The 24,415-nt window shown below is 48.1% G+C and overlaps 1 protein-coding gene across 1 annotated transcript in view; it reads right to left on the bottom strand.

Moving 5' to 3' along the window:
• LOC135821314 (uncharacterized) overlaps window positions 1–8,925 on the bottom strand; it is a 45,928-nt gene extending 37,003 nt beyond the window's left edge. The window contains exons 1-3 of the mRNA XM_065334374.1: window positions 8,815–8,925; window positions 5,531–5,806; window positions 1–60 (exon numbers count right to left, since the gene is read on the bottom strand). The exon at window positions 1–60 is cut by the window's left edge and continues 225 nt beyond it. Coding sequence (XP_065190446.1) covers window positions 1–60; window positions 5,531–5,806; window positions 8,815–8,911 — 433 coding nt within the window. The 5' untranslated portion in view covers window positions 8,912–8,925. The remainder of the gene's footprint in view (window positions 61–5,530; window positions 5,807–8,814) is intronic.
• Window positions 8,926–24,415: the final 15,490 nt, after the last annotated feature.

Consider the following 24,415-nt stretch of genomic DNA (forward strand, 5'->3'; position numbering starts at 1 on the left):
TTGCAGTCATCGCCGGCATATTGTAGCGTCTGATCATGCTGCTTTGGCAGATGAATTCAGCTGCGCAATACAAACACGATGGAGAAGACAAAGGCAGAAAGTGGAATTAGTAACTTTGCATTACAAATGAGAATGACAGCCGTCACTGGCAGCCTTCACTAACTTCACTCTCATCGCTCTCTCAGCAAACGGAGCGAACGGACCGACGAAATCGACCAATGAGCGACCAGTGCGTACGATACACGTGAAGAGAACCACCAGGACAATGGAATCACAACTCTCTCTCTCTCTCTCTCTCTCTCTCTCTCTCACACACACACACCCAATCCTTGCCCTCTCTCTCTCTCTCTCTCTCTCTCTCTCACACACCCACGCCTTGCCCTCTCTCTCTCACACCCAAGCCTTGCCCTCTCTCTCTCACACCCAAGCCTTGCCCTCTCTCTCTCTCTCTATCTCTCACACCCACGCCTTGCTCTCTCTCTCACACACCCAAGCCTTGTCCTCACAGCGCATGCTCCGCAGCACCTACGCACACGCGGCAACTAGTAGACAAGCGCACTCTCACACAGAGGGAAGCAGATCCTCACACTCTCTGACAACGCGTACTCTTGCATGTACCACATACCATACTCAATATTCGCAGTGTGAGGTTTTGATGCTTTTCCCTTAGCTCTATAAATTGCTGCGCTTCCCTTTTTTTGTGTCCATTATTCCCTGTACTTACCCATGATGAGAAGGGAGCGAAAAGCTTCCGGTTACAAAGTTGCCTTTACTTGACTGTGTGGATAGCGTCGGTGCTGACAATTCTATCAGCATGACCTTTGTTGGACGAAGCATGTTGAATACAGTCAACTTCGGGTATAACGACACTCGGCGGGGCATCAGAAAGGTGTCCTTATTCGCGAAGTGTCGTTATACCCGAAGTCTCATTATATGTATTACAGTGGGATGGGACTTTGCTCTGGGCATGGAAATTCTGTCGTTATTCGCGAATTGTCGTTATATCCGAAGTCGTTATTAGCCAAGTTGACTATACATAGTCAACGAATCACTCAAGTCATTCAATTTTCTTTTTAGACTAAGGTCTACACTCACCAATGATGCTCTATCTCACATCTATCAGACGTACATACTACCGCTATTTTCTCAAATATGAACAATGCGTTCACACCTTCGTCACACACTTCCTTTGACAGGCTAGAACGACTCCAGCGGAATGCCGCCAGAATATGTCTCCACCTTCCCCTTTACACACACTTACTTGGTCCGCGTCAGCAATATTGTCGCTTATCTTTCGACAATTTGAACTTAGACTTTGGACATCAATGCGTGCACTTGAAGTAATACAACTTGGTACTATGGAAGGTAAGGTATAGAATGACAACTAGCTATATGGAATTTATTGTCCAAGAAAGTGTTCATACTTTTTTCAGTCCTCCTCGTCGCTGCTCTTGGCGCTGGTGACAAATATTTTTTGCTCGGGATCGACTCTCTTGCTTTTGCAAGCTCATCTCTCTTCCTCTCCGCTGTCTGGCTATTTTCTAAAGAGAAGTCAATCGTGACGGTCGCCTTCTCTATAGGACTTTGCTTGGGCAGCATGACAGCCTGTGTGGTTCAAATCAGACCCGTTCTTTGCAAGATTTTATTTTGAACGACGACGACGCATACAATACTTGCAAATGTCCACGATGCACTGGATACTACGAGCGTTGAGCTGGAGGTGAGGGAACTGCGATCTCAGCTTCACGAGCGATCCCTGAGGTGAGCAATCTCGGCCGTTCAGCAAAATGAAGCTGATTCCGAGTAGCCGATTACTTTCTTGTGGGTTGCGATGCTCTTGCCTGCACAGGGTAACAAGAAAATCTATTTTTATGCGGTGCTGTATCAATCAGAATCACCCACCCGTCGCTCTCGAAATCCACTCGAAATCTAGGTAGACCTTTCAGGTACTAGTAAACTAACTTACTAACCAAAATTGGGATGAAATGGGCTGCCAAGTGAGCATTGGCGATATATACCAAAGCTGAAAGATAAGCGACAATATCGCTGACACGGACCAAGTACAACACTCCTACCTTTTGCATCACATCAAATGGCCAACATTATTTTCACTCTTTAAAGCTAAACATAATCCTCTTTGCACATTCTCTGCTCCACAGTTATCAGGTCTGGGAAATCGCCTAGTTAGGGCATCGGAGGTTTCCTTGGAAATCACGTACGGTGTGTACGCGTCTGCAAGCGTCATATTTTTTCCTGCACAAAGTGAACATGGATTTGTAAGCACCGTGAATCAGCAAATTTCTTTCCCTTGCATGTCCAATGCGGAAAAACCTGCTGAGTTGCGGAGATTCTGTGCATGCGGAGATGAGAGTAATAAGACTCCTTGAGATATCCAGTGAAAAAAAATTCACTTTCATGTGCCGATTTTTCAAAAAGTGAAGAAAATAGATCGCTTGGAACGAATTTATCACAGTTTGTCGTAGTTTATTGAGCTGAGGCAATGAAGAAGAGTGGTATCCAGACGCGGCGCTCTAAGCGTAGAGTTAGTGTTACTCCTGGACACTACTCTTGTCCTAACCCTTTCCATTCGGATTGGGAAAGCCCTTCCTCGTCCGCCAAGGACACGATAACGAGAAGGGCTGTGCTGAACGTCCTCTCCAGTATTGCTCGACGTCCTGTTTCCTCGATCTGCAGAGGGTGCAGAGCTGTGGCCGACTGCAAGCCAGAAGTCATCCAGCACGAGCTGTATGCACCACCAAGGACGTCCGCAGACTCGCTCAAGGTTCCATCTCCAAGTGAGGTACCTCACGGCCCCACCTAGCCCACTCCCAGAAAACAAACCTGTAGGGTGTGGGGACTGTGAGGCATTAGTCACTGAGTAGGGTGTGAGGACTGTGAGGAACTAAGGGATTTAGTGGAGAAGTTGCAGAAGGAGGTTGAGGGGTTATTGAAGTCAAGGGAATTTTTAGATGAGCTTCTTGCGACAGAGCATGGTAGGGTAAAGGTAGTTAATGAGATATGTAAGATAGAGAATAAGTTTCTGTTTGCGGAAACTCTAGACGCCATTAGCCACTCAAAGGAGAGTAGGAAAGTGGAGTCATTGCTGGGCATCCCCGCTGGGCGCATCACTTCCCGCTCCTATAATCCCGTAGTAGAGGCTTTTGTGTGTGGCATGACGGCGCCACTTTCAGTGCAGTCGTCCGCAGGGGCAGCAAAACGTAGCATGCGCCAAATGTAGCAATTCAGAGTGTGCAGTCACAAACATCAGGGCTGCTATCGCAGAAGCAGCGGTCCTTCTCGAGTGTCCCGGACTGAAGTTCTCCGTCTTCCGTCTTCCCCGACAGTGGGTGCAGGATCGCACTTGTAGCAGACAGTGGCTGGGTTAATGTAGGGCGGGTTAGGGCAACACGCTCAGTGCAGTTGGATTCTCCTCCTGTCCCTCCGGCAAATGTAGGATTGCTTGAGCCTGTCTTTGTGAACCCCAATTCACATGAGGCAGTGCGTGTTCTCCTGAGGGAAATTGGGACAAGTGCAGGTGTGAAACAATGTGTTGGTGAGCAGGGCTGTAGAGAGTGGCTTACCATTGTCTGTGATGGCCTTCCATATTCGCTGATGCGTACCACCATTGCTCAAAGTAGAGATGAGGCCAGGAAAGCAGCGTACCATGCCGCGGGCATTTTAGATGTAGGTAGCATGAGCAAGGAGTCGTTGGTGGGCTACTGTAGGAAGCACTCTTTGAATGTGTCTGGCAGCCTAGCATCATTGCGTAGCCGTGTAAGCACTCATGTACAGGGCAGGGTAGCGAGTGGGGGTTTGAATGTGCCGGGTAGCATCCCTGCAGGTGAGTTCGACTGGGTTGTGTCGCAAAGTGGAGGCCTTCACTGGGAGATGAACTTAATCTAGGCCATTGTCAAGACTCTTTGGCCTTTTGTGTACAAAGAGTTTTGTTTCAGTCAAGGCTACACTTCTTCTTCGCCGCATCAGCTGGACTGGGCCCACAAGGCCAAGGACCACCACCGCACTTATGATGAACTTAGTCGCTTCACAGATGGATGCATGGATGAGCTGCTACGCGGCTATGTTGTGTCGTGTGCAAGTGATTGTGCCCCCACTGCCGGTGATTTTGTCATAAATTTTGAGCACCTTCGTTTATTATCTTCATCAACAATGATAAACTATGTTTTTTTTACTAAGAATCCCTCGTTTCAACTCCAAATGTGTGCCTTTGACGATATGGCATAATTATGGTATTCTCACATGCCACATTCTAGAACAAAATCAGAATATACATGGTGAATCAACTCGTAATAATATTTGTACATGATGGTGAATCAATTTTCACTGGTAAGAGTTTGGGCGTGCTATGCATGCGACTGGAGTAAAGCTAGGCTTAGTGCATGATAAGGTGGGAGTTGGTGAGGTGGGAGTTGGTGGTGTGGGAGTTGTAGGGGCAGGAGGTCGGGAATTCGATTTCTTAATTGCTGGAAAGAAGTCGTCTACCGGACTGCTGCTATAAAGGTGCTCAACACCTGATGGAGATATCACCAGAACTAGCACCTTGGCGTGTGCAGCTTCATGAAGCTCCATGCCCTGCGTCAACACAAAGATGCAAACACAAGAAACTTATCAGGTGAAAGTCAGCAATGTACAAGGTAGAGGATAGAGGATACTTACCGCTCGAATCAAGCCATTTTTACGTTTGCTGAGGCAGCTCAGGCGCTTGACTTTGTCGGCGATAGCCAGTTATCTTTCTCTTACGAGTCGACGGGGATGAGGAGTTGAGTGACATTGTACAATCAAAAACGGAAGTAAAACAAATGCTGGACGAAAGGAAAGGAACGGAGATTTTTTGAAAAAAAGTTCATTTTCCCTTTTGTTATGACCACCGCGTGCTGTGAGGCAGGGTCCAGCTCCGCCTTGGCGTTATACTTCTCCTTCTGACGTAATGTTTTCATCACGTGGGACCCGTACATACACATTGTCCTAACTAGGCGATTTCCAGGACTGGTTATGCCCCACCACATATACTCTCGCTGCTGCATACTCCTCGCAACGTGCAACCCGCGTATAATTTTAGTCGCTCTCGTACTTGGCACTTCCCAATTCCGAGGACTGATCGCTGTCTCCATTCTCCCCTGTACAAGGCCCTTCATTACTTTAATTGCTTGCCCACCCAGCTTCGCGAAATCCCTTCTTGTACTCTCTTAAAATCCAAGATGTCCCTGCTGTTCCACAACTCTGTATGCTCGTGTAATGACCACCCCTGCCCGTACACTTAAGTAATCAATAATCCCTACCCATCCCATTCTTCATCACTATTTCTCCTGTGTCACACTTCTTGTCTCTTATTGGCCACTGGCTATCGCGAGAATGAAGATTTGAAACAACAACAACATTCGTTGGCGAAGAGGTTCGTTAATAAAAAAAAAGGTTCCGACAGAACACGATGCCATGCATATTGTGGGCTAACATAATGGTCACAGCGGACACACGGAATACTTCGCTTGAAAGCGAGCACAGCGCGGCATACCTTTCTCAATGAAACATGCCACACGGTGCAATGAGCGGCTGCCTGTGGTGGCAGCAGTCTGTCCATTCGTCAGATACACACGGTTCCCATGAGGGATCGCGGTCCAAAACGCGTACGTTGCATTGGATTTCTTTAGCAAGGGTTGAAAGCAGATCGAGTGGTGAACTGCGAGCAGGTAGCCATGCTCATATGTGCAGAGTTTTCTGGCTTCTTCAAACGTTTGCTTTGGTGTATCAAGCAATGGCCTGATCACGCCCACTCCACACACGATGTCATCTGCCAGCACGTCAAGGAAAGAAAAACAAAACAGAGAAAAGTACAATTTTTCTTTTGGAAATTGACTTTCGCTACATTCGCGTTAGGGGGCACGAAATAACTAAAGTTTGCACCAAACTAAAGTTTTCTTTCTGAACGTTTGGGGTGACAGACCTCGACCAAAAACGAAATTTAGTTCGTAACAAGCCTGCTGGTGGAGTGAAATAACGAAAGATTTCGTGAACGAAAATTTGTACTTACACAGTAGTAAAGACAATGTTCAGAGAGTAAATCACAAGTTGCAAGAGCGAGAAAGGGCAGCAGCAGAGCTGCCCTCATTGACAGAATATGTCTGAATTGGCCGAAAATGTGTAGACTTGCATTTCGGCCTCCCAGGGCTAAAACACATTTCGGCTGCAATAAAATTAATGTTTGGTCTGTTCTGCTGCTATTTCAAATTCGGACTTCACGGAGAATTTCAGTATTAGGATAATTAGAGGCCACATGCCTTCTTACTGCTCTTTTCTCTCCGAAAACTCAACACTTGCAAGCCAGATACGAAAGAAAGAAAAAAACTAGGGCTGAAACGATTATACCAATTACTCGGTAATCGATCAATAATTCCTTAGCAATCAAGTAATCGTTAGGGGCCGTCCGGGGTTACCGATTGTTTTTACAAAACGAAAAGTTTTAGTATTTTCAGCCCCCACCCACCCACCCACCTTTTCTGCAGGTAAAACGAATTCCAATACAACATTGATGTCAATTTTCGACACCCAGAAGAAACTGGGCATTCTCCATCAGCATTCAATAGTTATTTTCAAAACGAAACTCCATCAACCCCACCCACCCACAAACGAAAACATTTCGTTTTGAAAATATTATTGGTAACCTTGGACGGCCCCTTACGTTATAGATTACTCGTTGAGGGATTTTGAGTCCAAAAAGTACTGAAAACCCCGTTTTTGTGAAGTTTGAATCAATTTCCGCTGTGAGTGTGCAGTTGCCAGGGGTATGGTGCATGTTCTGAGGTTTAATTGACTTCAAACTGCCATGTTTCGGAGCTACCCTTTCACTAATGCAGATTTTTTGGTACTATGAAGGCATAGCTTGTGGAAACACAGTAATTTTGCACAGAATTCAGACACTATTTGGTAACGGTTATAATCGATTACTCGATCGTTAAGCTAAAGAGTAATCGATAGGTGAAAATCCACGATCGTTTCAGCCCTAAAAAAAAAACAAAAGAAAAAAATCCTCAGTCACACCACCGGGACTCGAACCAGGAACCTTGCTATTCGCGAGCAATGCTCTAACCAACTGAGCCTCGGCTACAATAGTGTTCTGCTGCTGCTGCATGTAGACACTGTCACTATGAACCTTGCAGAACAAAATTTCGGCCAGAGCAGATTTTCGGCCAAATATGACCAGGCCGAATATAGGCGGAAAAGACATGCGCCGAATATTGGTTGATTTACAGTGTAGGATGTAGTATACCTGCTATCCCTCTCTGTCTGTCCTTGTGTTAATGTGTTTTCTCACTGCCTCCCTGTCTGTCTGTCTTTCAGGTCTGTCTGCCTCTGTCCTTATGTGTTTGTGTCCGTCCGTCCGTACGTACGTCTCTCTCTCTCTCTCTCCCTCTCTCTCTCTCTCTCTCTCTCTCTCTCTCTCTCTCCCTCCCCCCCCTCTCTCTCTCTCCCCCCCCCCCCTCTCTCTCTCTCTCTCTCTCTCTCTCTCTCTCTTTCTTTCTCTGTATGTGTGTGTCTCTGTCTCCTCTCCCTCCACCTATCTCTGTACACTCCCTGTGGGGAGTACAATTGGGCAAGAGGACTGAAAAAGCCTGCTACAGTTCGTTTCAAAAATATAGACGCATGATTTCAGAAAAACCGTTAGGCCAGCATCAAAACCACATAAAATCTGTGATCACTTTGTGCATAAAAGCTTGGAAATTGGGTGTTTGCTATCTGATCGCTTAAAAAAATTGTTATGAGAGTAATCGGGGAAGGACCCCTGAGCAATATTCCGAAAAAAAATTCTCGAAAAGCTCCAGCCAAATTTGAAATATTTCAAAAATGCCATGTGTCTATATTTTTGAAACGGACTGTAGTAGTTAGTTTGCTGGGTGTACAGTGTTCAACCGTTCTTCCCGACTCGGGAATCTTGCTGGTTTTAGATGAAGGAAGATCAGGTTAATTCACATCCGTGCGGCGCGGCGCGATTTCTTGCGCCAAGGAGATCCATGGTGCCCAGGTATCGGGTACCGCCGCACGTCAAGAGTTGGTAATTCAGGGTTCTAGCCAGGTCAAACTAGCAGGGGGTGGGGGTGGGGGGGGCAGGGAAAACAGCTACCCGTGGACCATTTTCCAGTTTCGAAATAACTGTCTTATGCAAAATGCAACGTACGGGGCGAACACCTGACTTCGCCTCGGACAAATGTGCCTTTATGAACCCTCTAGGACTGACTATCGACTGCATTTTCGTTGAATGGCATGAAAAAAACAAAAATCGGGAAAAGAGTAGGGGGCACTTTTAACAGGGGGCGCGCACACAGAGTAGGGAGTAGCAATACGGTATAGTTGGTGCATGGTCAGGATCGGCGGAGGCAGTTTTTTTATTGTCCGGTAGTGTCGAGGCCGTTCATGCTGTGTGTAAGGTACATGCACACACGGCGGGTACACACGGCGGGTACACACGGCGGGTACACGCGGCGGGTACGCATGCCCTGGGCCTCCACAGCAGGAAACACGACCATCCACTCTTTGCCATCTCCACCCTACAGTCTCCCATTATAACGGAACTCCCTTCAGTCAAGACTATGTCTTCGGGAAATCCTCAAATCTATAATAATAACGTGTGTTGGTGACCGAAAAGTCGGTCCGGTAATAACCTGACCAACCGGACCGGTTCCGGCACGCCTGCATGGCACCTCAAGACGAATGACTAGGACCATCCATGTGTGGGCCTGATGGCCCTCGGGCACTAACAGGACACAAAGCCCTGCCTGCCGTGCACTAGCCTACCGCTCTTACTCTGTTCAAAATGCTTTGGAAGTTCTTGAGCACGACACGCTGCCATGCAGAATAGGGCCAGGGCTGCACCGAAAGCCAGGTGGGCAGAGAAAGCCATTGCGATGTCTTGCCAAACCTGCTGAAAACCACACACACGCACGCGCACGCGCACACACACACACACACACACACACATACGCACACACACACACACACACACACACACACACACACACACACACACACACACACACACACACACACACACATACGCACACACACGCATGAAAGTTGTGATTATTCGGAGAGAAATGCTATACCGTCGAGCATGGCTAAGCCAACAACCATCGCTATGCCGACAGCCGTCGCTATGCCAACAGCCATCGCTATGCCGACAAGGATCACCAGAGTACAGTACTGTCGGGCGCCGAAGAACTGGGGGTCAGGGTTCTAGCCTAGCCCATTCTTATTTTTAGCGAACACAGCAGTTCCGTTCTTATTCGATGGCACAGTCTTACATGTACATTTATGCCCACTGTTTAGGCTCTGCATCTGCGCCTTGATCCTAGAGGGTGGTGGCGTTCCTGCGGATGCGAAAACTCAGCTTCCAGCCGAGTCTCACGCGAACCGTGAAATTTATTAATTTATTTATACCCCTGAGTGTACATTATAGTGTACATTGCGGTTTCCGTTCTTATCTGCAGAAAATTCAACCTGCACCGTTGTTAGAAATTGGTGAAATTCTAGCCTGGCCGTTCTTAAAAATTGGTGAAATTCTAGCCTGGCCGTTGTTAAAAATTGGTAAAATTCTAGCCTGGCCGTTCTTAAAAATTGGTAAAATTCTAGCTCTGGCCGTTCTTAAAAATTGGTGAAATTCTAGCCTGGCCGTTCTTAAAAAATTGGTAAAATTCTAGCCTGGCCGTTCTTAAAAATTGGTGAAATTCTAGCCTGGCCGTTCTTAAAAAATTGGTAAAATTCTAGCCTGGCCGTTCTTAAAAATTGGTAAAATTCTAGCCCTGGCCGTTCTTAAAAATTGGTAAAATTCTAGCCTGGCCGTTCTTAAAAAATTGGTAAAATTCTAGCCTGGCCGTTCTTAAAAATTGGTAAAATTCTAGCCCTGGCCGTTCTTAAAAATTGGTAAAATTCTAGCCTGGCCGTTCTTAAAAATTGGTAAAATTCTAGCCCTGGCCGTTCTTAAAAATTGGTAAAATTCTAGCCTGGCCGTTCTTAAAAATTGGTAAAATTCTAGCCCTGGCCGTTCTTAAAAATTGGTAAAATTCTAGCCTGGCCGTTCTTAAAAATTGGTAAAATTCTAGCCCTGGCCGTTCTTAAAAATTGGTAAAATTCTAGCCTGGCCGTTCTTAAAAATTGGTAAAATTCTAGCCTGGCCGTTCTTAAAAATTGGTAAAATTCTAGCCTGGCCGTTCTTAAAAATTGGTAAAATTCTAGCCCTGGCCGTTCTTAAAAATTGGTAAAATTCTAGCCTGGCCGTTCTTAAAAATTGGTAAAATTCTAGCCCTGGCCGTTCTTAAAAATTGGTAAAATTCTAGCCTGGCCGTTCTTAAAAATTGGTAAAATTCTAGCCCTGGCCGTTCTTAAAAATTGGTAAAATTCTAGCCTGGCCGTTCTTAAAAATTGGTAAAATTCTAGCCCTGGCCGTTCTTAAAAATTGGTAAAATTCTAGCCTGGCCGTTCTTAAAAATTGGTAAAATTCTAGCCTGGCCGTTCTTAAAAATTGGTAAAATTCTAGCCCTGGCCGTTCTTCGGCGCCCAACACTACTGTGATGTACATGCGCTCTCACATGTGTACCGAAAAGGACTTGCAAAGGTCATAATTTATCGACTCCCTGCTCTACATCGCAAACTTGTAAGTAAATTGATGAGTTATCATCGTTCGGTGCTAGCAGTACGGCTAGGAAACCGAGACCAGTGGTCGGGGAAACTCACTGGTGCCACTACCCCCCCCCCCCCCACACACACACCTGCACTGCTGCTAGTTAAAAGGAATTCCTACAGACAGAATTCTGGACTGACCACACAATACCTCTCAAAAGAGAGATACGCTTGGCGACCGACATAAGCAGAATCAGATTAAATTCACACTTAGGCTGTTATGTAGGTCGTCAAGAAATCGTTAGTTATGTCCGTTTGTTGTCCGTTTTGTCGCATCACACTTCCCATTCGGCAGGTTTCCTCATACTCGCACCTTTTCCCATTTCCTTCTATGTGCAGGCTACATTCCTTCTCCGTTGTTATTTTACATACAGGTACAGATGGAAGTTCCCAAATTTCCGATGCACCGTAAAACCTGTGACTAACGACCACCCCTTGGGGCCAGAGAAAGCAGTCTTTAGTGACAGGTGGTCCTTAGTTAGAGGTTTGCACTGCACAACCGTATACGAATGTGAGAAAGTCCGTGCCTGGCGAAGTGGTCTGTAGTACCAGGCTGGTCGCTAGTCACGGTGGTCTGTAGTAACCAGGCTGGTCGCTAGTCACAGTGGTCTGTAGTACCAGGCTGGTCGCTAGTCACAGTGGTCTTTAGTTACAGGGTTTACTCTATTTCTTGTTTCGGCACTTGTGGTGCATCCTTTTTCATATACATGGAATTTCAATAGCCAAACAAACACTGACACGCGTTATCCAAATATGCTTCTCTGTATCCAAAAAGTCCCGTTCACCTAACCTGATCTTAACCTGGCTTCATACCTAAACATCCGAGCACCAAAATGTTCTTAACTTTTCCAATCGGAGAATATTCCCTGGATATCTAGATGCCTTCCCCATCCCCGCCAACCACCAAACCACATGCCAGATCGCTTGTAGCGAATTGCCAAACTGAAGCGCAGAGTCTCTAGTTAACAGTGCCACGTCATGGTCGGGCAAACCACACTAGATTGCCTCATCCTTGCATCGAGATGCGTTTCCTTACAAAGCTAAGGATACGGCGAAGACTAAGCACTTTGCTGTCCTCTTTGTCCTTTTGTGTTTCAAATCTCTATTCTCACGATAGCCAGTGGCCAATAAGAGATAATAGTGTAAGAAAGGAGAAAGAGTGAGGAAGAATTGGGTGGGCAGCGCCTAGGGGTTAATGAATACTTTTAAAGTGTACGGGCAGGGGTGGTCATTATACAGAGTTTTTTTGAATTTTTTTTTGAATTCTTTATTCTCACGATGGCACCATCGCCAATAAGAGATAAATTGATGAGAAGGTGAGATTGTGGGTTAAACAGTTGGAAAGTGATTTACATCACTTTGAACTTTACAAGTATGGGAGAGGGTGAGCGCTGCAGGAGCAGATTGAGTTAATCAGCAGTGAGCAGATTTGTTGTTGTTGTTGTTGTTGTTCTCCTCAACTTCTCCAAGGACTGAAAAGGTTCCGTGTACCGAGTTCGCCCGCACGGTTACCACCTATCAGAAACCCTTATAGGCTATTCATACTACGCTACAATACGCGTCACGTTTTGGAATACGACGTACTGGCAGATGTCGTTTTCATGCAGGTACATTCACGCAGGCACGTGCACGCTTTTCATAGAGCTGTGCATACGGCTTCTTTTGGACACAAACTGCCGGGAGCGACAGAACAAAACTCGGTGCAGCAGTACAGAGGGGTCTGGATACGTCGTCTACGTTTTCGTAGCAGAGGTACGGTTTTCCCGCCAAGTTCCATGTTGTCATGGCTATCCGGACGAAAACGTCACGTACGCCACGTTTTGGGCGTAGTGTGAATGGGCCATTAGATACCCTTAGCAAACAACGGTAACGCTATTTTTTTACGGTACTCATACCTTGATCACCCAAATAGCGTTGAAGCTGCAGCGTATAAACGTTATGGGGGCTGATTTATCGTTGTGACCAACGGTACGTTTTTTGGCCAAATATTGCATAGTCCGTACGCATTTCACCTTGTATCGCGTATATGGTGACATAAATGGTTGTACCGCGCGAAGTAAATGCTATTCTCGAGGCAACAGCGTACTAAAAATAGCGTGCATCTTGCTAAAGGTCGTGCCCAAATCACGGTATTTCCCCCCTTACGGTAATACCGTTACAACATAACGTGTTTTGCTAAGGGTGTCTATTAGCAAACAGCGGTAACGCTTTTTTATTTTATTTTCACGGTTCTCATACCTTGATCACCCATATAGCGTTGAAGCTGCAGTGTAAAACCGGTATGGGCGCTGATTTATCGTTGTGACAAACCGTGCATCGTTTGGCCGAATACTGCGTAGTGTGTACCCATTTCACCGGTGTATCGCCACAAATCGTGCATCGCCACAAATGGTTGTTCCGCGTGAAACAAAAGCTATTCTCGTGGCAACAGCATACTAAAAATAGCGTGCATTTTGCTAAACGGTCGAACACCTATCTCGGTATTTTCCCTTGCGCTAATAGCATTAAATTTTACAGAATACCGTTTTTTTGCTGCTATGGGCGGATAATGTTAGAACATGTCCGCGTTCGCTTGTTGACTGTCACGACCAGGGAGTCGTAAAATACCGGTATTTTACGACTCCCTGGTCACGACCATAACTACATCCAGTGAGTGCGTTCGATTACACACTTGAATCGATTCATGAATCCACTCGCATGCATTCAAGTCGTTCGATTTTCATGTCACGAGCCCTAGAATCGATTCGGAATCGATTCACTCTATTCATAAGGGGTGATGTGAATAGCGCGAATCGATTCATGAATCGATTCGCGAATCGATTCGCGTGCATAATCGAACGCACTCACTGACTGCTGCTGATCGGAGACTGCTGGTCCTAAAGTAGCAGTTCTGCAGACCAAAAATAGAACTTCGCTCAGCCTCTTTCTCTGGCGTTGGACGTGCTAACACCCGCAAACGCTGCTGTATTAAATTTCAGTCCTTAAATCGAGCCACTTGTTTTATTCTTGAGGGAAGAAAGCGAGGCTTTCAGTACGCTTACCTTTTGCAACTGCTTGTCTTGTAGAAGACGTCACAATATGATTCCTAACACGTTCGCCGCCTTCACCGCATGCAAGTGGACAGGTATAATATTATTATTTCGATACTGACTTCGTCCGCACCAAAGAGAGTGTGAGATGAAAGCAACGTTGTTGTCGCTTTTCTGTGTGGCGTGGGGCCAAATTCGGCTTCGGCAGTCATGCAAATCAGGGAGTGCTGAAAGAACATTTTGAGGCACCCCTGATTCAGAAAACGAGACCAAAGAGCTATAGTGGATGTTCACTTGTACACATTGCATATATCGGGAGGCCATATCGGACGGCCAGACTTAGTTGGGGTCAGCCAAAAAAGTGAATTCCGCGTGAGAGGAATCCTGTTCTGTTCCCCTGCTGTAATGAACTTCTGGACTATTAAACGCTACGCACGAACCGAAGGGGAAGTCTTAGCTGCCAAGAGCCCCCAGAACGCCTTTCCGAGGAGCCCGTTTGGGCCGATCGCGAACAGGGAGTTCAGCGTATTCGGTACTCGTATATCGTATAGTGGATAAAACTTTAAATACTGTAGAATCTGATCTACACACACACAGCCAGCCTCCCCGCGTGAAACTAACTTGCACGGCCCGGCCCGAAGGGGAAGCGCTAACGGCGAGGAGCGCCAGAATGCCGCGATGAGCTCGGGAGCCCGTTTGGGTGCCAGCGAGTACAGTCGGTACACTGACCGTGTCAGCCAGTGGAGTAAAGCCCGGACGACTTCCCTGAAACGCTGTGGATTGAGCATAGCCTACAGCGTAGGGAGTGGTGCTTTCTTGCACGTTGGCCGAGTGGAAGGTTCGATGGATGGAGTTCTCGTGTGCTCTGGATGGCAGTCGTGAGTCGGTCAAGGCTAAATTCAAGTCGGCAGGTTCAAACTGAATCGCCAACTCCCACATAGGGAGCAACATACATGTACATGTACACGTCCTCAATCCTGCGCCGAACAGTTTTATCGTATGAAAATGACCCTTAGGGAAATATGCCTATCAAGGGGTTGATTTATAAAAAGTCAAGGAAAAAGACCAAGGAGCTACAAGTTACGCTATAATGTCCACTAACACCACCAGTTACTAAACAATCAGCTCATGCGATAACATAATCATTGCACGACACTGACCGACGGGACTGACGTTCTACAACTAACTGGCTTAACACTTATTATTATTATTATTCAATTTTTGATAGGGCAATCCCACAGGCCTAAGGCCTTTTGACAGGGTACCCTAAAAAATGAAGAACAGAATTACGGAAGGTATGCAAGGAAGAACTTGAGCGGACCTCCGCTGGGAGGGCATTCCAGCGGTCAGAGCCAAGGAAAGTGACAGAAAATAAACCATAGCGACGTTTGGCTGTCGGAAGAGCAAGGGAAGAGGACACTTGAGAGCGGGTGCGAGAACTAGTGCAGGTAGAATTAGAGCGGAGACAGAAACAGTTAGCAACAAAGACACTAGCCAGATCATGAAGCGCACGGTACGTTAGAACGTACAGCTTGAATTGGTACCTGACAGACAAGGGAATGATATGGTAGCGGGCAAGAACAAGGGAGACATCAGATAGGCGGGGCAAGCAAAATACAATTTACAGCTAGCTCTAGCACATCTTGGATGCGCACTCCAACAGCCTTCCAACTAACTTGGAAGGTTCTAACTCCCATACTCATACTCATAGTCCGTATATTGCTAGAATAGGGAGGTTTCGCTCTACGTAATTACGTATCAAAATCCGTATGTCGTACGCGCCGGGGAGCGAGGGCAACTAATAATTACTTTCATACGTAAATCTCTCTACGGATTTCCGTAGGAAAGCTCTTTCCTACGGTGGGTCCTCCGTAGGACTTTTTGAAATAATTTTCGCTTTTTCCGCATTTTTGTCCATGGCAATATTCAAGCCGCGCGAAACACAAGCCTTGACAAGGTACAGACACCGTATACGCGTACACCACGTGCAAAATATTATGGAAAACGCGGTTTCGGTTCATGGTGCATACGGTGGGCGCATGCCGCCAACGCGTCTCCAAAGCAACAACGCATGTTTGGCAGTCGTGGAGAAATCACGTAGAGCGAAACCCAACAGCTCTGATTTTTACGTATGAAAATTCCGTGCAGTTCATACGTTATTTTCATACGTAATTTCGTAGAGCGAAACCTCCCTAATGTTAGAAATAACTCCGTATGTTAGAAATTACATACGGAGGGGAAGGTGAGCGCAACCGGCAATAAGCACGAGCTGAAAGTCTCAGCTGTGAAGGACGTTGGCGGGTGTTCATGCATGTCGATGACGATACTGGCAAGACCATTGGACAATACGGTCAAACCACGATTCAAGGACGCAAAGCAACATCACGACTTGTGTGGCTCAAAAGATGCAAAGATCAAAGAAAATAATGACTTCGTGGCGAGCGGTTGAGCGTTTCTGGGCTCTGATATTGGAGGAATTTCTTGGAGGAATTTCTTCGAGTTTTCGACTTTTCCAGTGCACTAGGGCATACTGCGCCTACGAACGGAGTTGTTCGGGGAGTTTACTCTCCCATAGCATAAAGGACTTGCTGGAGGTCTTGGAATCTCGTTGTTTTCCTCGATATTTCTTTTTACGGAATCACTTTCCCTCTCGAAGCACCATGGAGTTGTGACTCTGCATTCGGATTCAGCCCGTACCGTGTAATGGTCACAGGTGCCACGGCGGTGTCCAGACCGTACACACGTGATGGAAGACGATGTCGATATCCAATCTGTATGGGCGCAGGAAGCATCAAGACGTGAAGTAGACGCGCTGCGCAGCCGTGTACGCCAGCGGGAGCGAGCGAAGGGCCACAGCGGACAGGTGGGGTGCTGTCGCTGCGCTGCAAACGGTGACCTGTGCAGAGACTGTAGATGCTGCGGCCTCAAGCAGCCCTGTACAAACTGCAGGCCAATGATGGATGGGAAATGTCGCAATCCGCATCCACCTCGAGCTGATGATAGAGGTCTTGTGCCGATGGCGGCGCACTCCAATGCACCAAGCGACTGTACCACAGTGGTTCATGGTTCCTTGGGAGGTGCTGACTCCAGCTTGGCACAGCGGCGGGGTATTCCTGCTTGCCCAGTGCCGGTTCTACCTGGACATGAACCAGTGTCGGGCGATCTCATTCTCTCTTCTGCTGGCCGTCTGGATAGGAGCCTCGATGCACGGTCTTTACCGGTAGCTGACAATGGTGAAATGGACAATACTAGAAATGACAAACAAATTGAACCCTTTAAAACCGGAGCTGATACCAACTTACCTGATGGACAGGAAGCGGTTGATCCGCATTCCGCTGTCGACACTTTCGCTCCAGTATGCTCGCCGGGCGTGTATGACACCGGGTCCTTGCCTGGGGGACCTGTGCGTGGTAATTCGGTACCAGCCACAAGTGACTTACACTCTGCTTCCCGGGAGACCAGGGGACACACGTCCGGGGATGCTGTTGAAGTGAATACCGCTATGTCGACCTTGCGTGTGCAGGGCTCAGCTGATGTCCGGACCGGCTTGGATCTGCCCCAGCCGGAACCCATAGCTAACTCCGACCCGTCGTTCAGGCTTGGTGATTTGTCTGCAGCGGAGACAGCTGGAGCCATAGAGGCTGCATATAACAAATGTGTTCACTTTCGCCCGAATGCTTTCTCTGTGACGTCTGGAAATATTGGAAGACGATTTATCACTACCTTGACATCGTTCTATTCCTGCTTCGGAGATGGGGGATCGTATGAAATGATCACACTCAAGATTGCAGCCGTCTACCAGATGCTAATGCTGCAGAAGCCGGACTGTGACAATAATAAATATGGTAAAATACTTGAGCGCCGCATGGACCAGTGGTCGAAGGGAGATTTTGCAGAGCTGCAACGGGAAGCGGACACCATACAGACCTCTCTTCTATCGTCCAAGAACAAACATAAACGTGATTCAGTGGGTTCGTCGGTTGACCCTGCTAGGCGTTTTGCAGATTATGTCACCGCGGGCAAAGTGGGCAAGGCGCTCCGTGGCTTGACAAGCGGTGATGATGGAGGCGTGCATCAGTTGGACGACGAGATTGACGGACGCACTGTCCGGGATATCCTGAAAGACAAACATCCACCCGCAGAGCCGATGAGCGAGGACGCCGTTATTGGTGGTGATCCACCTGCTCCACCTCATCCGATCTATTTCAGCAGCCTTGGACGTCAGTCGATTAAGAGTGCAGCGCTCGGTACGCAGGGTGCTGCGGGGCCGAGTGGTGTTGACGCCGAGAACTGGAGGCATTTTTGCGCTAGTTTCTCTGACGCCTCCCAGGGCCTTTGCGATGCACTAGCATCGTGTGCAAGGCGTTTAGCCTCCACGTACGTGCACCCAGCATCTTTGTCGGCTTTCACTGCGTGCAGATTGATAGCGTTGGACAAGCAACCCGGTGTCCGGCCGATTGGAATAGGTGAGGTCGCTCGACGCATTATAAGCAAGGCCATCCTCTCCGTCGTAGGCCAAGCCGTTCAGGAGGCGGTTGGGTGTATACAGCTATGCGCTGGCCAGGATTGCGGTATAGAGGCGGGAATACATGCGATGCAGCAGGCCTTTGAGCTGGATGACACCGAAGGAATTCTGATGGCGGATGCAAGTAATGCGTTCAACAGACTAAATCGACAGACTTGCTTAAGAAATGTTCGGCACTTGTGTCCATCACTTGCTACCGTTCTAATTAATACCTACCGTGATCCAGCTCATCTCTACGTGGACGGTGAAAGTATCCTGTCGCAAGAAGGGACAACACAGGGTGATCCCCTTGCAATGTACATGTACGCGTTGGGAATAATGCCCTTGATACGTTTGGCGGATGAGGCGGGTGCGGTGCAGTCATGGTTCGCGGACGATTCATCCGCTGCTGCTCGTCTTCGCAGACTCCGTCTATGGTGGGACATAATGGACAAGAGAGGACCGGCATATGGATATTACGTAAACCCAAAGAAATCGGTCCTTGTCGTCAAGGAAAGGTGTTACCAGGAGGCGACTGAATTGTTTCGAGACACTGGTGTAATGATAACGGACGAGGGATCACGATATCTTGGCGCAGCAATCGGAAGGGACAGCTTTCTTCAAAGCTATATCAAAACAAAGGTGGACGAATGGATGGGGAACTGAAGAAGCTAGCAGTATTTGCACAAACCCAGCCGCAGGCTGCGTATTCTGCGTATGTGACGGGCCTCAGGGGTAGATGGGCGTTCCTCTGTCGTACCATGAAGGTACCCGAACCCATGTTCCAACCGCTGGAGGACATTGTGAAGTCTGAACTGATTCCCGCCTTAACTTGCCGTGCACCCCCAGGCGACACCCTCCGACGGCTTATGGCTTTGCCGTGTCGTCTGGGTGGGCTCGGTTTGATTAACCCTGTGTCCCTATGCCAACAATACGACTCGTCGGTTCGGATGACCAACCCTTTGTCTCGGAGAATCTTGTCAGGGGATGGCTCCATCGGTGACTCGGTAGTGTTAATCAGATCGGCCAAGAGAGACGCCAAGGCATCTTCTCGACGTCATCAGAAACTGGAATTCGACGCGATATCGGGCAGTGCGTCGGAGTCGCTACGACATGTCATAGACGTCGCGAAGGAGAAAGGGTCGTCGAGCTGGCTGACGTGCCGTCCACTTAAGAAATATCATTTTAATTTTAACAAAGGGAGAGTTTTGGGACGGACTCTGCCTCCGTTACGGATGGACACCGGCCAGGGTACCGTCACACTGCTCTTGCGGCCAAGAGGCAACTGTCGCGCATTCCCTGTCGTGCCCCTATGGAGGGTTTCCCTCCATTAGACACAATGGTATTCGGGACGTCACGGCCCGGCTGCTGGACGAGGTGTGCACCAGTGTGTCCATCGAGCCCTTGCTGCAACCGCTGACGGGGGAGCGTCTTCGCTACCGGACCGCAAATGTGGAAGACCGTGCCCGGTTGGATGTCGCTGCCAATGGTTTGTGGGGCAGTCGTTTTGAGCGTACACTTATTGATATACGGGTTTTTAATCCTCACTCACGCTCAAATCGATCTGCACCACATACTATTGTGTATCAGCGACATGAAAAAGAAAAGAGAAGGCACTATGAGGAGCGGGTGAGGCAGGTTGAGCAAGCCTCCTTTGTTCCGGCGGTCATGTCAGCCAGTGGCGGAATGGGTCCAGCATCAACAGCACTGTACAAACGAATTGCTCATCTGTTGGCGGAGAAGAGGGGTGAGCATTACTCTCATGTTATGGCATTTGTTAGATGCAGGATTTCCTTCAGCCTTCTGAAATCCTGTATCATGTGCATTCGCGGTTGTAGGCGTTTAAATTTTGGTTTGAAATTTGCACCCTCTTGCGGAGCCCACGCTGCTTTGGCAGTGGCGGAGGCTCGCTTGCCGACGTAACCGTCGGAGATCATCATGAACAATGGACTGACTAATTATTCACTTGTCCTGTCTTTATAAATAACATGTTAGGCCATCCAGAATTAATTCGTTGTTTCGGGTCAAAAAAAAAAAAAAAAAAAAAAAAGATCAAAGAAAAGGGGAAGCTACATGTATGCGGACTGGCTTGTGCTAGTTCCTTTGTCCTTTTTACTTTTTAAACTGATCTTGTAGGACGCATCACGCAGCTAAAAAAAACATTGGTTGTGAGCAACACTGGCTCCGCGCGGATCCGGCACACTCATGCAGCTCAAATCACTCAAAATATTTTTATTTCAACGTTGAAATAAAATATTTTTCTGGTGAAAAGCAGTGATTTGAGTGTGAGCCAGTGTCAGTCAGCAGTGTTGCTCGCAACCAATGTTTTACTTTTTACTTTTTATAAAAAAAAGAGCAGTACTCGTACATGCATGTACAAAAGAGATAGGTAGGGCTTGGGAGGCCTCGAGGAGAGAAACGGGGAAGATCAACTGCAAAAGGGACGGCGTTGATTGCACAAGCATGGCCAGCTGTACATTTCCTGAGGGCTGCTTTGAATTAAATATTTATAGAGTGAAGCTTCCGTTGTTAGAAGAAGGTAAACAGTTCCATAGAACAGCAGTTCGGAGTCCCCCCCCCCCCCCCCCCTAGTTCGGAACATGAAGAGAGACGTTGATTTCATTTTGAATTAAAAATTATTAAATTTTGGGAAGAACCACGGTCCACATGGTGCATGCATATGGCATGCATGCACCACACGGCTGGCGTAGACTACGTATTTTTGGGGGGCATCAACTCGAGTGACTTGACTCGTACACGCGACGAAAAATTATTTTACTCGAAATGTCCAGAAATGTACAATGTCCAGAAATAGCAATTCATCTCGTAGTGCTAGCCTAAAGCAGTATTCGTCTCAAATGCAGCACCGCCGGGCTGGGGAGTGGTGTCGCCGCGCGGATGGCAACCGTACACCAAGTTCGAGTGATGCTGGTAGCAGTGGCCTGTCTGGTGGTGCTGGTCCTGTGTCCGTACATAGGCTCAAGTGGCTTGATTAGAGCACTGCTTCGTTGGGACAGCGTTAGTACTGCAGAAGGTGCTGATCATGATAGATATTGGCACAGCACAGGTATTGGCAGGGCTACTAGGCTGGGGCCCATGTACGCCCTTCCACAAGTAAAGAACACTGCAAAGGCCCTTCCACAAGTAATGGACACTGCAAAGGCCCTTCCACAAGTAATGGTCACTGCAAAGGCCCTTCCACAAGTAATGGACACTGCAAAGGCCCTTCCACAAGTAAAGAACACTGCAAAGGCCCTTCCACAAGTAATGGACACTGCAAAGGCCCTTCCACAAGTAATGGACGCTGCAAAGACAACAGGGGTCAGTCATAATGCTGGACCAGTCAGTGGAATTAGAGCTATGAGCAACCCCATCGCGAATCCGTCCACAGTCAGTAGAGCATCCAGGGAGACCCCTGGGCATGGAGAACCAGCCACTCGCGCACCAGCCAGTCGAGAATCTCCTGGCTCAGGGCCACCCGGCGAAGCAGAGCGCAAGGCGTTTGCATCGTATTCCGAAAGCCTGCGCGCGCTGGGTGCGGACACCTACGCCAAGCTCAACCAGTACACGTGCAGGTTTGTTGAGGATCACTCGGCACCCAGCACACCTGACAACCCAACGGATGTGGCCATTGTCAGCCTGCTGTCCGCTTCTGTTGCCAGTCTGCGGGAACGCTACGTCCTCGGCCTGGAAGTGCTCGGGTCGTCGCTGGAAAAGCACGCTCCGAAAGACATTCCCCGCGTGTTGATGTTGCTGGAGGGTACGCCATGCGATGGGCTGTGCATTCGGCGACTGCACGACACTGGCTGGCGCATCTGCCACGTTCCTCACATCAATCCGCCGCACCCATCCAATTTCCAGCGCTTCAAGGACCAGTTCGTCAAGCTGGCCATGTGGAACATGGTGCAATACAGGCGCATAGTCTATATGGACGCGGACACCCTGGCAGTTGGCAACCTGAGCCGCCTGCTCAGTACAAACGTCAGCGTGGCGTCCCGCGCTCCACTCGCCGTGGCCCAAGACATCTCCGCGGGCAGGTGGGTGAGCGGATTCAACATGGGAGTTGCCGTCATACCTACTAACCGCTCGGAATTCGTTCGTCTGTTCGACCTGGTCACCAGCGATGCAGTGACCTACCAGCGTACAATGTCCGAGCAAGGATTCCTATCTGTTGTCTACAAGGGTCTGTGGAGGAAACTGGCATTCGAGGACAATGCAAACCTCGCCGCCTGGTTGTGGGATAGGGCATTGTGGCTGAGGAAGAGGTCTGAAATCCGCCTCGTGCATTATACAATGGAAAAAGGCTGGGAGATAACGGCGAAGTCATCATATGCTGAGATTGGCAAGCACTGGACGCAGACAAGGGACTTGCTCTGCACGAGACGATGCAAATCTGCCAGCACGTGCGGTCTTGCAAAACCTACAGGCTGCGACTGCCGCAAGGTTGCAGGGACAGTGTGCGGAGCCGCAGCCAGTAGCAATCACCTGTAAGAACTGGCAGCGAACGTACTCGGAAATTGACCAAACGATGGCTTTTAGTGTGTGAGCGTTGTTTTTTTTAGTGTTACAGGTGGAATCCTGATTATTCAAACCTCAAAATGCCAGGAAAAAACTTCTAATTATCCGGACATTCTAATTATCCAAACATGAACCCACAACACTATATGGATGTCAAAATGCTCTCATGGTCACGCACAGTTGCGCTATGGACCTTAGACACAGATTTCGCGGATACTGAACTGACCGGCACAGCCTGCTCATGCAAACTGAACTGACCAGTACAATCATATGTACAGTGAACTTCGAATTGCACTTTGCTAGCTTCGAATTATCAGCACAAATCCCACACATTTTCTATGTAAGTGGAATCTGTGGGACTTCGAATTAAACTGGACATATCCAGTTCGTGGTTCGAATTATCAGAATTTTTTTATGTGGGACTCGTATTGATAGAAATCGGTCCTGGAAAAACTTCTAATTAAGCGGTATGTTCGAATTAAGCCATATTCGAATTATCAGGATTCCACCTGTATTATTAGTTTTAAATAAAAGGGCACACGCATGCCTAGAATAGAAGAGAGCAACGACAACAAGAAAGAACACAGTGGACTACAAACGGCGTCATTAAATGTCATGTTACGTGTCATGTCAATATCCCGGACCCCAGTCCTCCTCCACCCAGGGCCATACTCGCGGGGATTGGAGAGAGTCTCAGGTCTGCTCTCAAGGCCAGTCAGTCAGGTCACTCCTATTCTGAACTCAGTCTGGAGTGTGTTGCTGAATGGCCGTGTATAAGGGAGGTAACGTCTCTATCGTGAATTGGGTTTTAAATATTTGTGGAATATTCTGGAATTTTGCTGAGACCCCTCGTAACACTGGACGTCTGGTGATGTCTGCAGCAACTTGTGCTTCGTTGCATTATTTTATCGCGTGTTGCAGCTGTGTCCGTCTTCAGGTGTCTTGCTGTGTTTGTGTGTGCGTGTGGCTGGGGGTGCGTGTGTATGTCTGTGTGTGTACATGGGGTGTGTGTGTGTGTGTGTGTGTCTGTGTGTGTATATGTAGGACTCAGTGAGCAGTCACGTCTCGATGACCGATCACGATCCCCGTGACCAATCAAATAGTCACAAATCCCCGAAGAGCAGTCATAAAGTCACACACCAGTTTGAATCCCGATGACCAGTCACCATGGTCACAAACAGCCACAGGCACATGTACACACCAAATGCCGGCGTTGCATTGTACCAAGAGTACATAACCCCAAGAGTGTGCAACTGCCTGCACAACCTCTATGCTGTGTCTGTAGGGCCTTCCCTATCAAAATAATAAATTCTACTACAGTACTACCAAGAGTAGATAAACAAGAGTGTGCAACTCGCGGATGGGTTGGCCCACGGCGGAATTTTTTGTTGACGTAATCTTTTCGACTACGCACGCGCTGCGAGCCTTTTGGAGAGGTTTCCCTCGTGCACTTAGCGGGGCTTTACACTACAAGGTCGGTGCCCAGCACGTTCTCTCACACTGCTCTGCGGCAAAGTCCGCGTTTCCCTGAAAAGAAGGTGACGTAAACAAAAAATTCCGCCGTGGGCGGGGGTATCTTCAGATTGTGCAGGAGAGATCCGGAGTTGCACACTCTTGGGAGGTATATTATGGCACCGCAGGCCGCGCACCTGAGGGCCTTTCTGGAAGCCTTACTCGA

The sequence above is a fragment of the Sycon ciliatum genome, chromosome 7 (genome assembly GCF_964019385.1).
Source record: "Sycon ciliatum chromosome 7, ocSycCili1.1, whole genome shotgun sequence".
Taxonomy (NCBI): domain Eukaryota; kingdom Metazoa; phylum Porifera; class Calcarea; order Leucosolenida; family Sycettidae; genus Sycon; species Sycon ciliatum.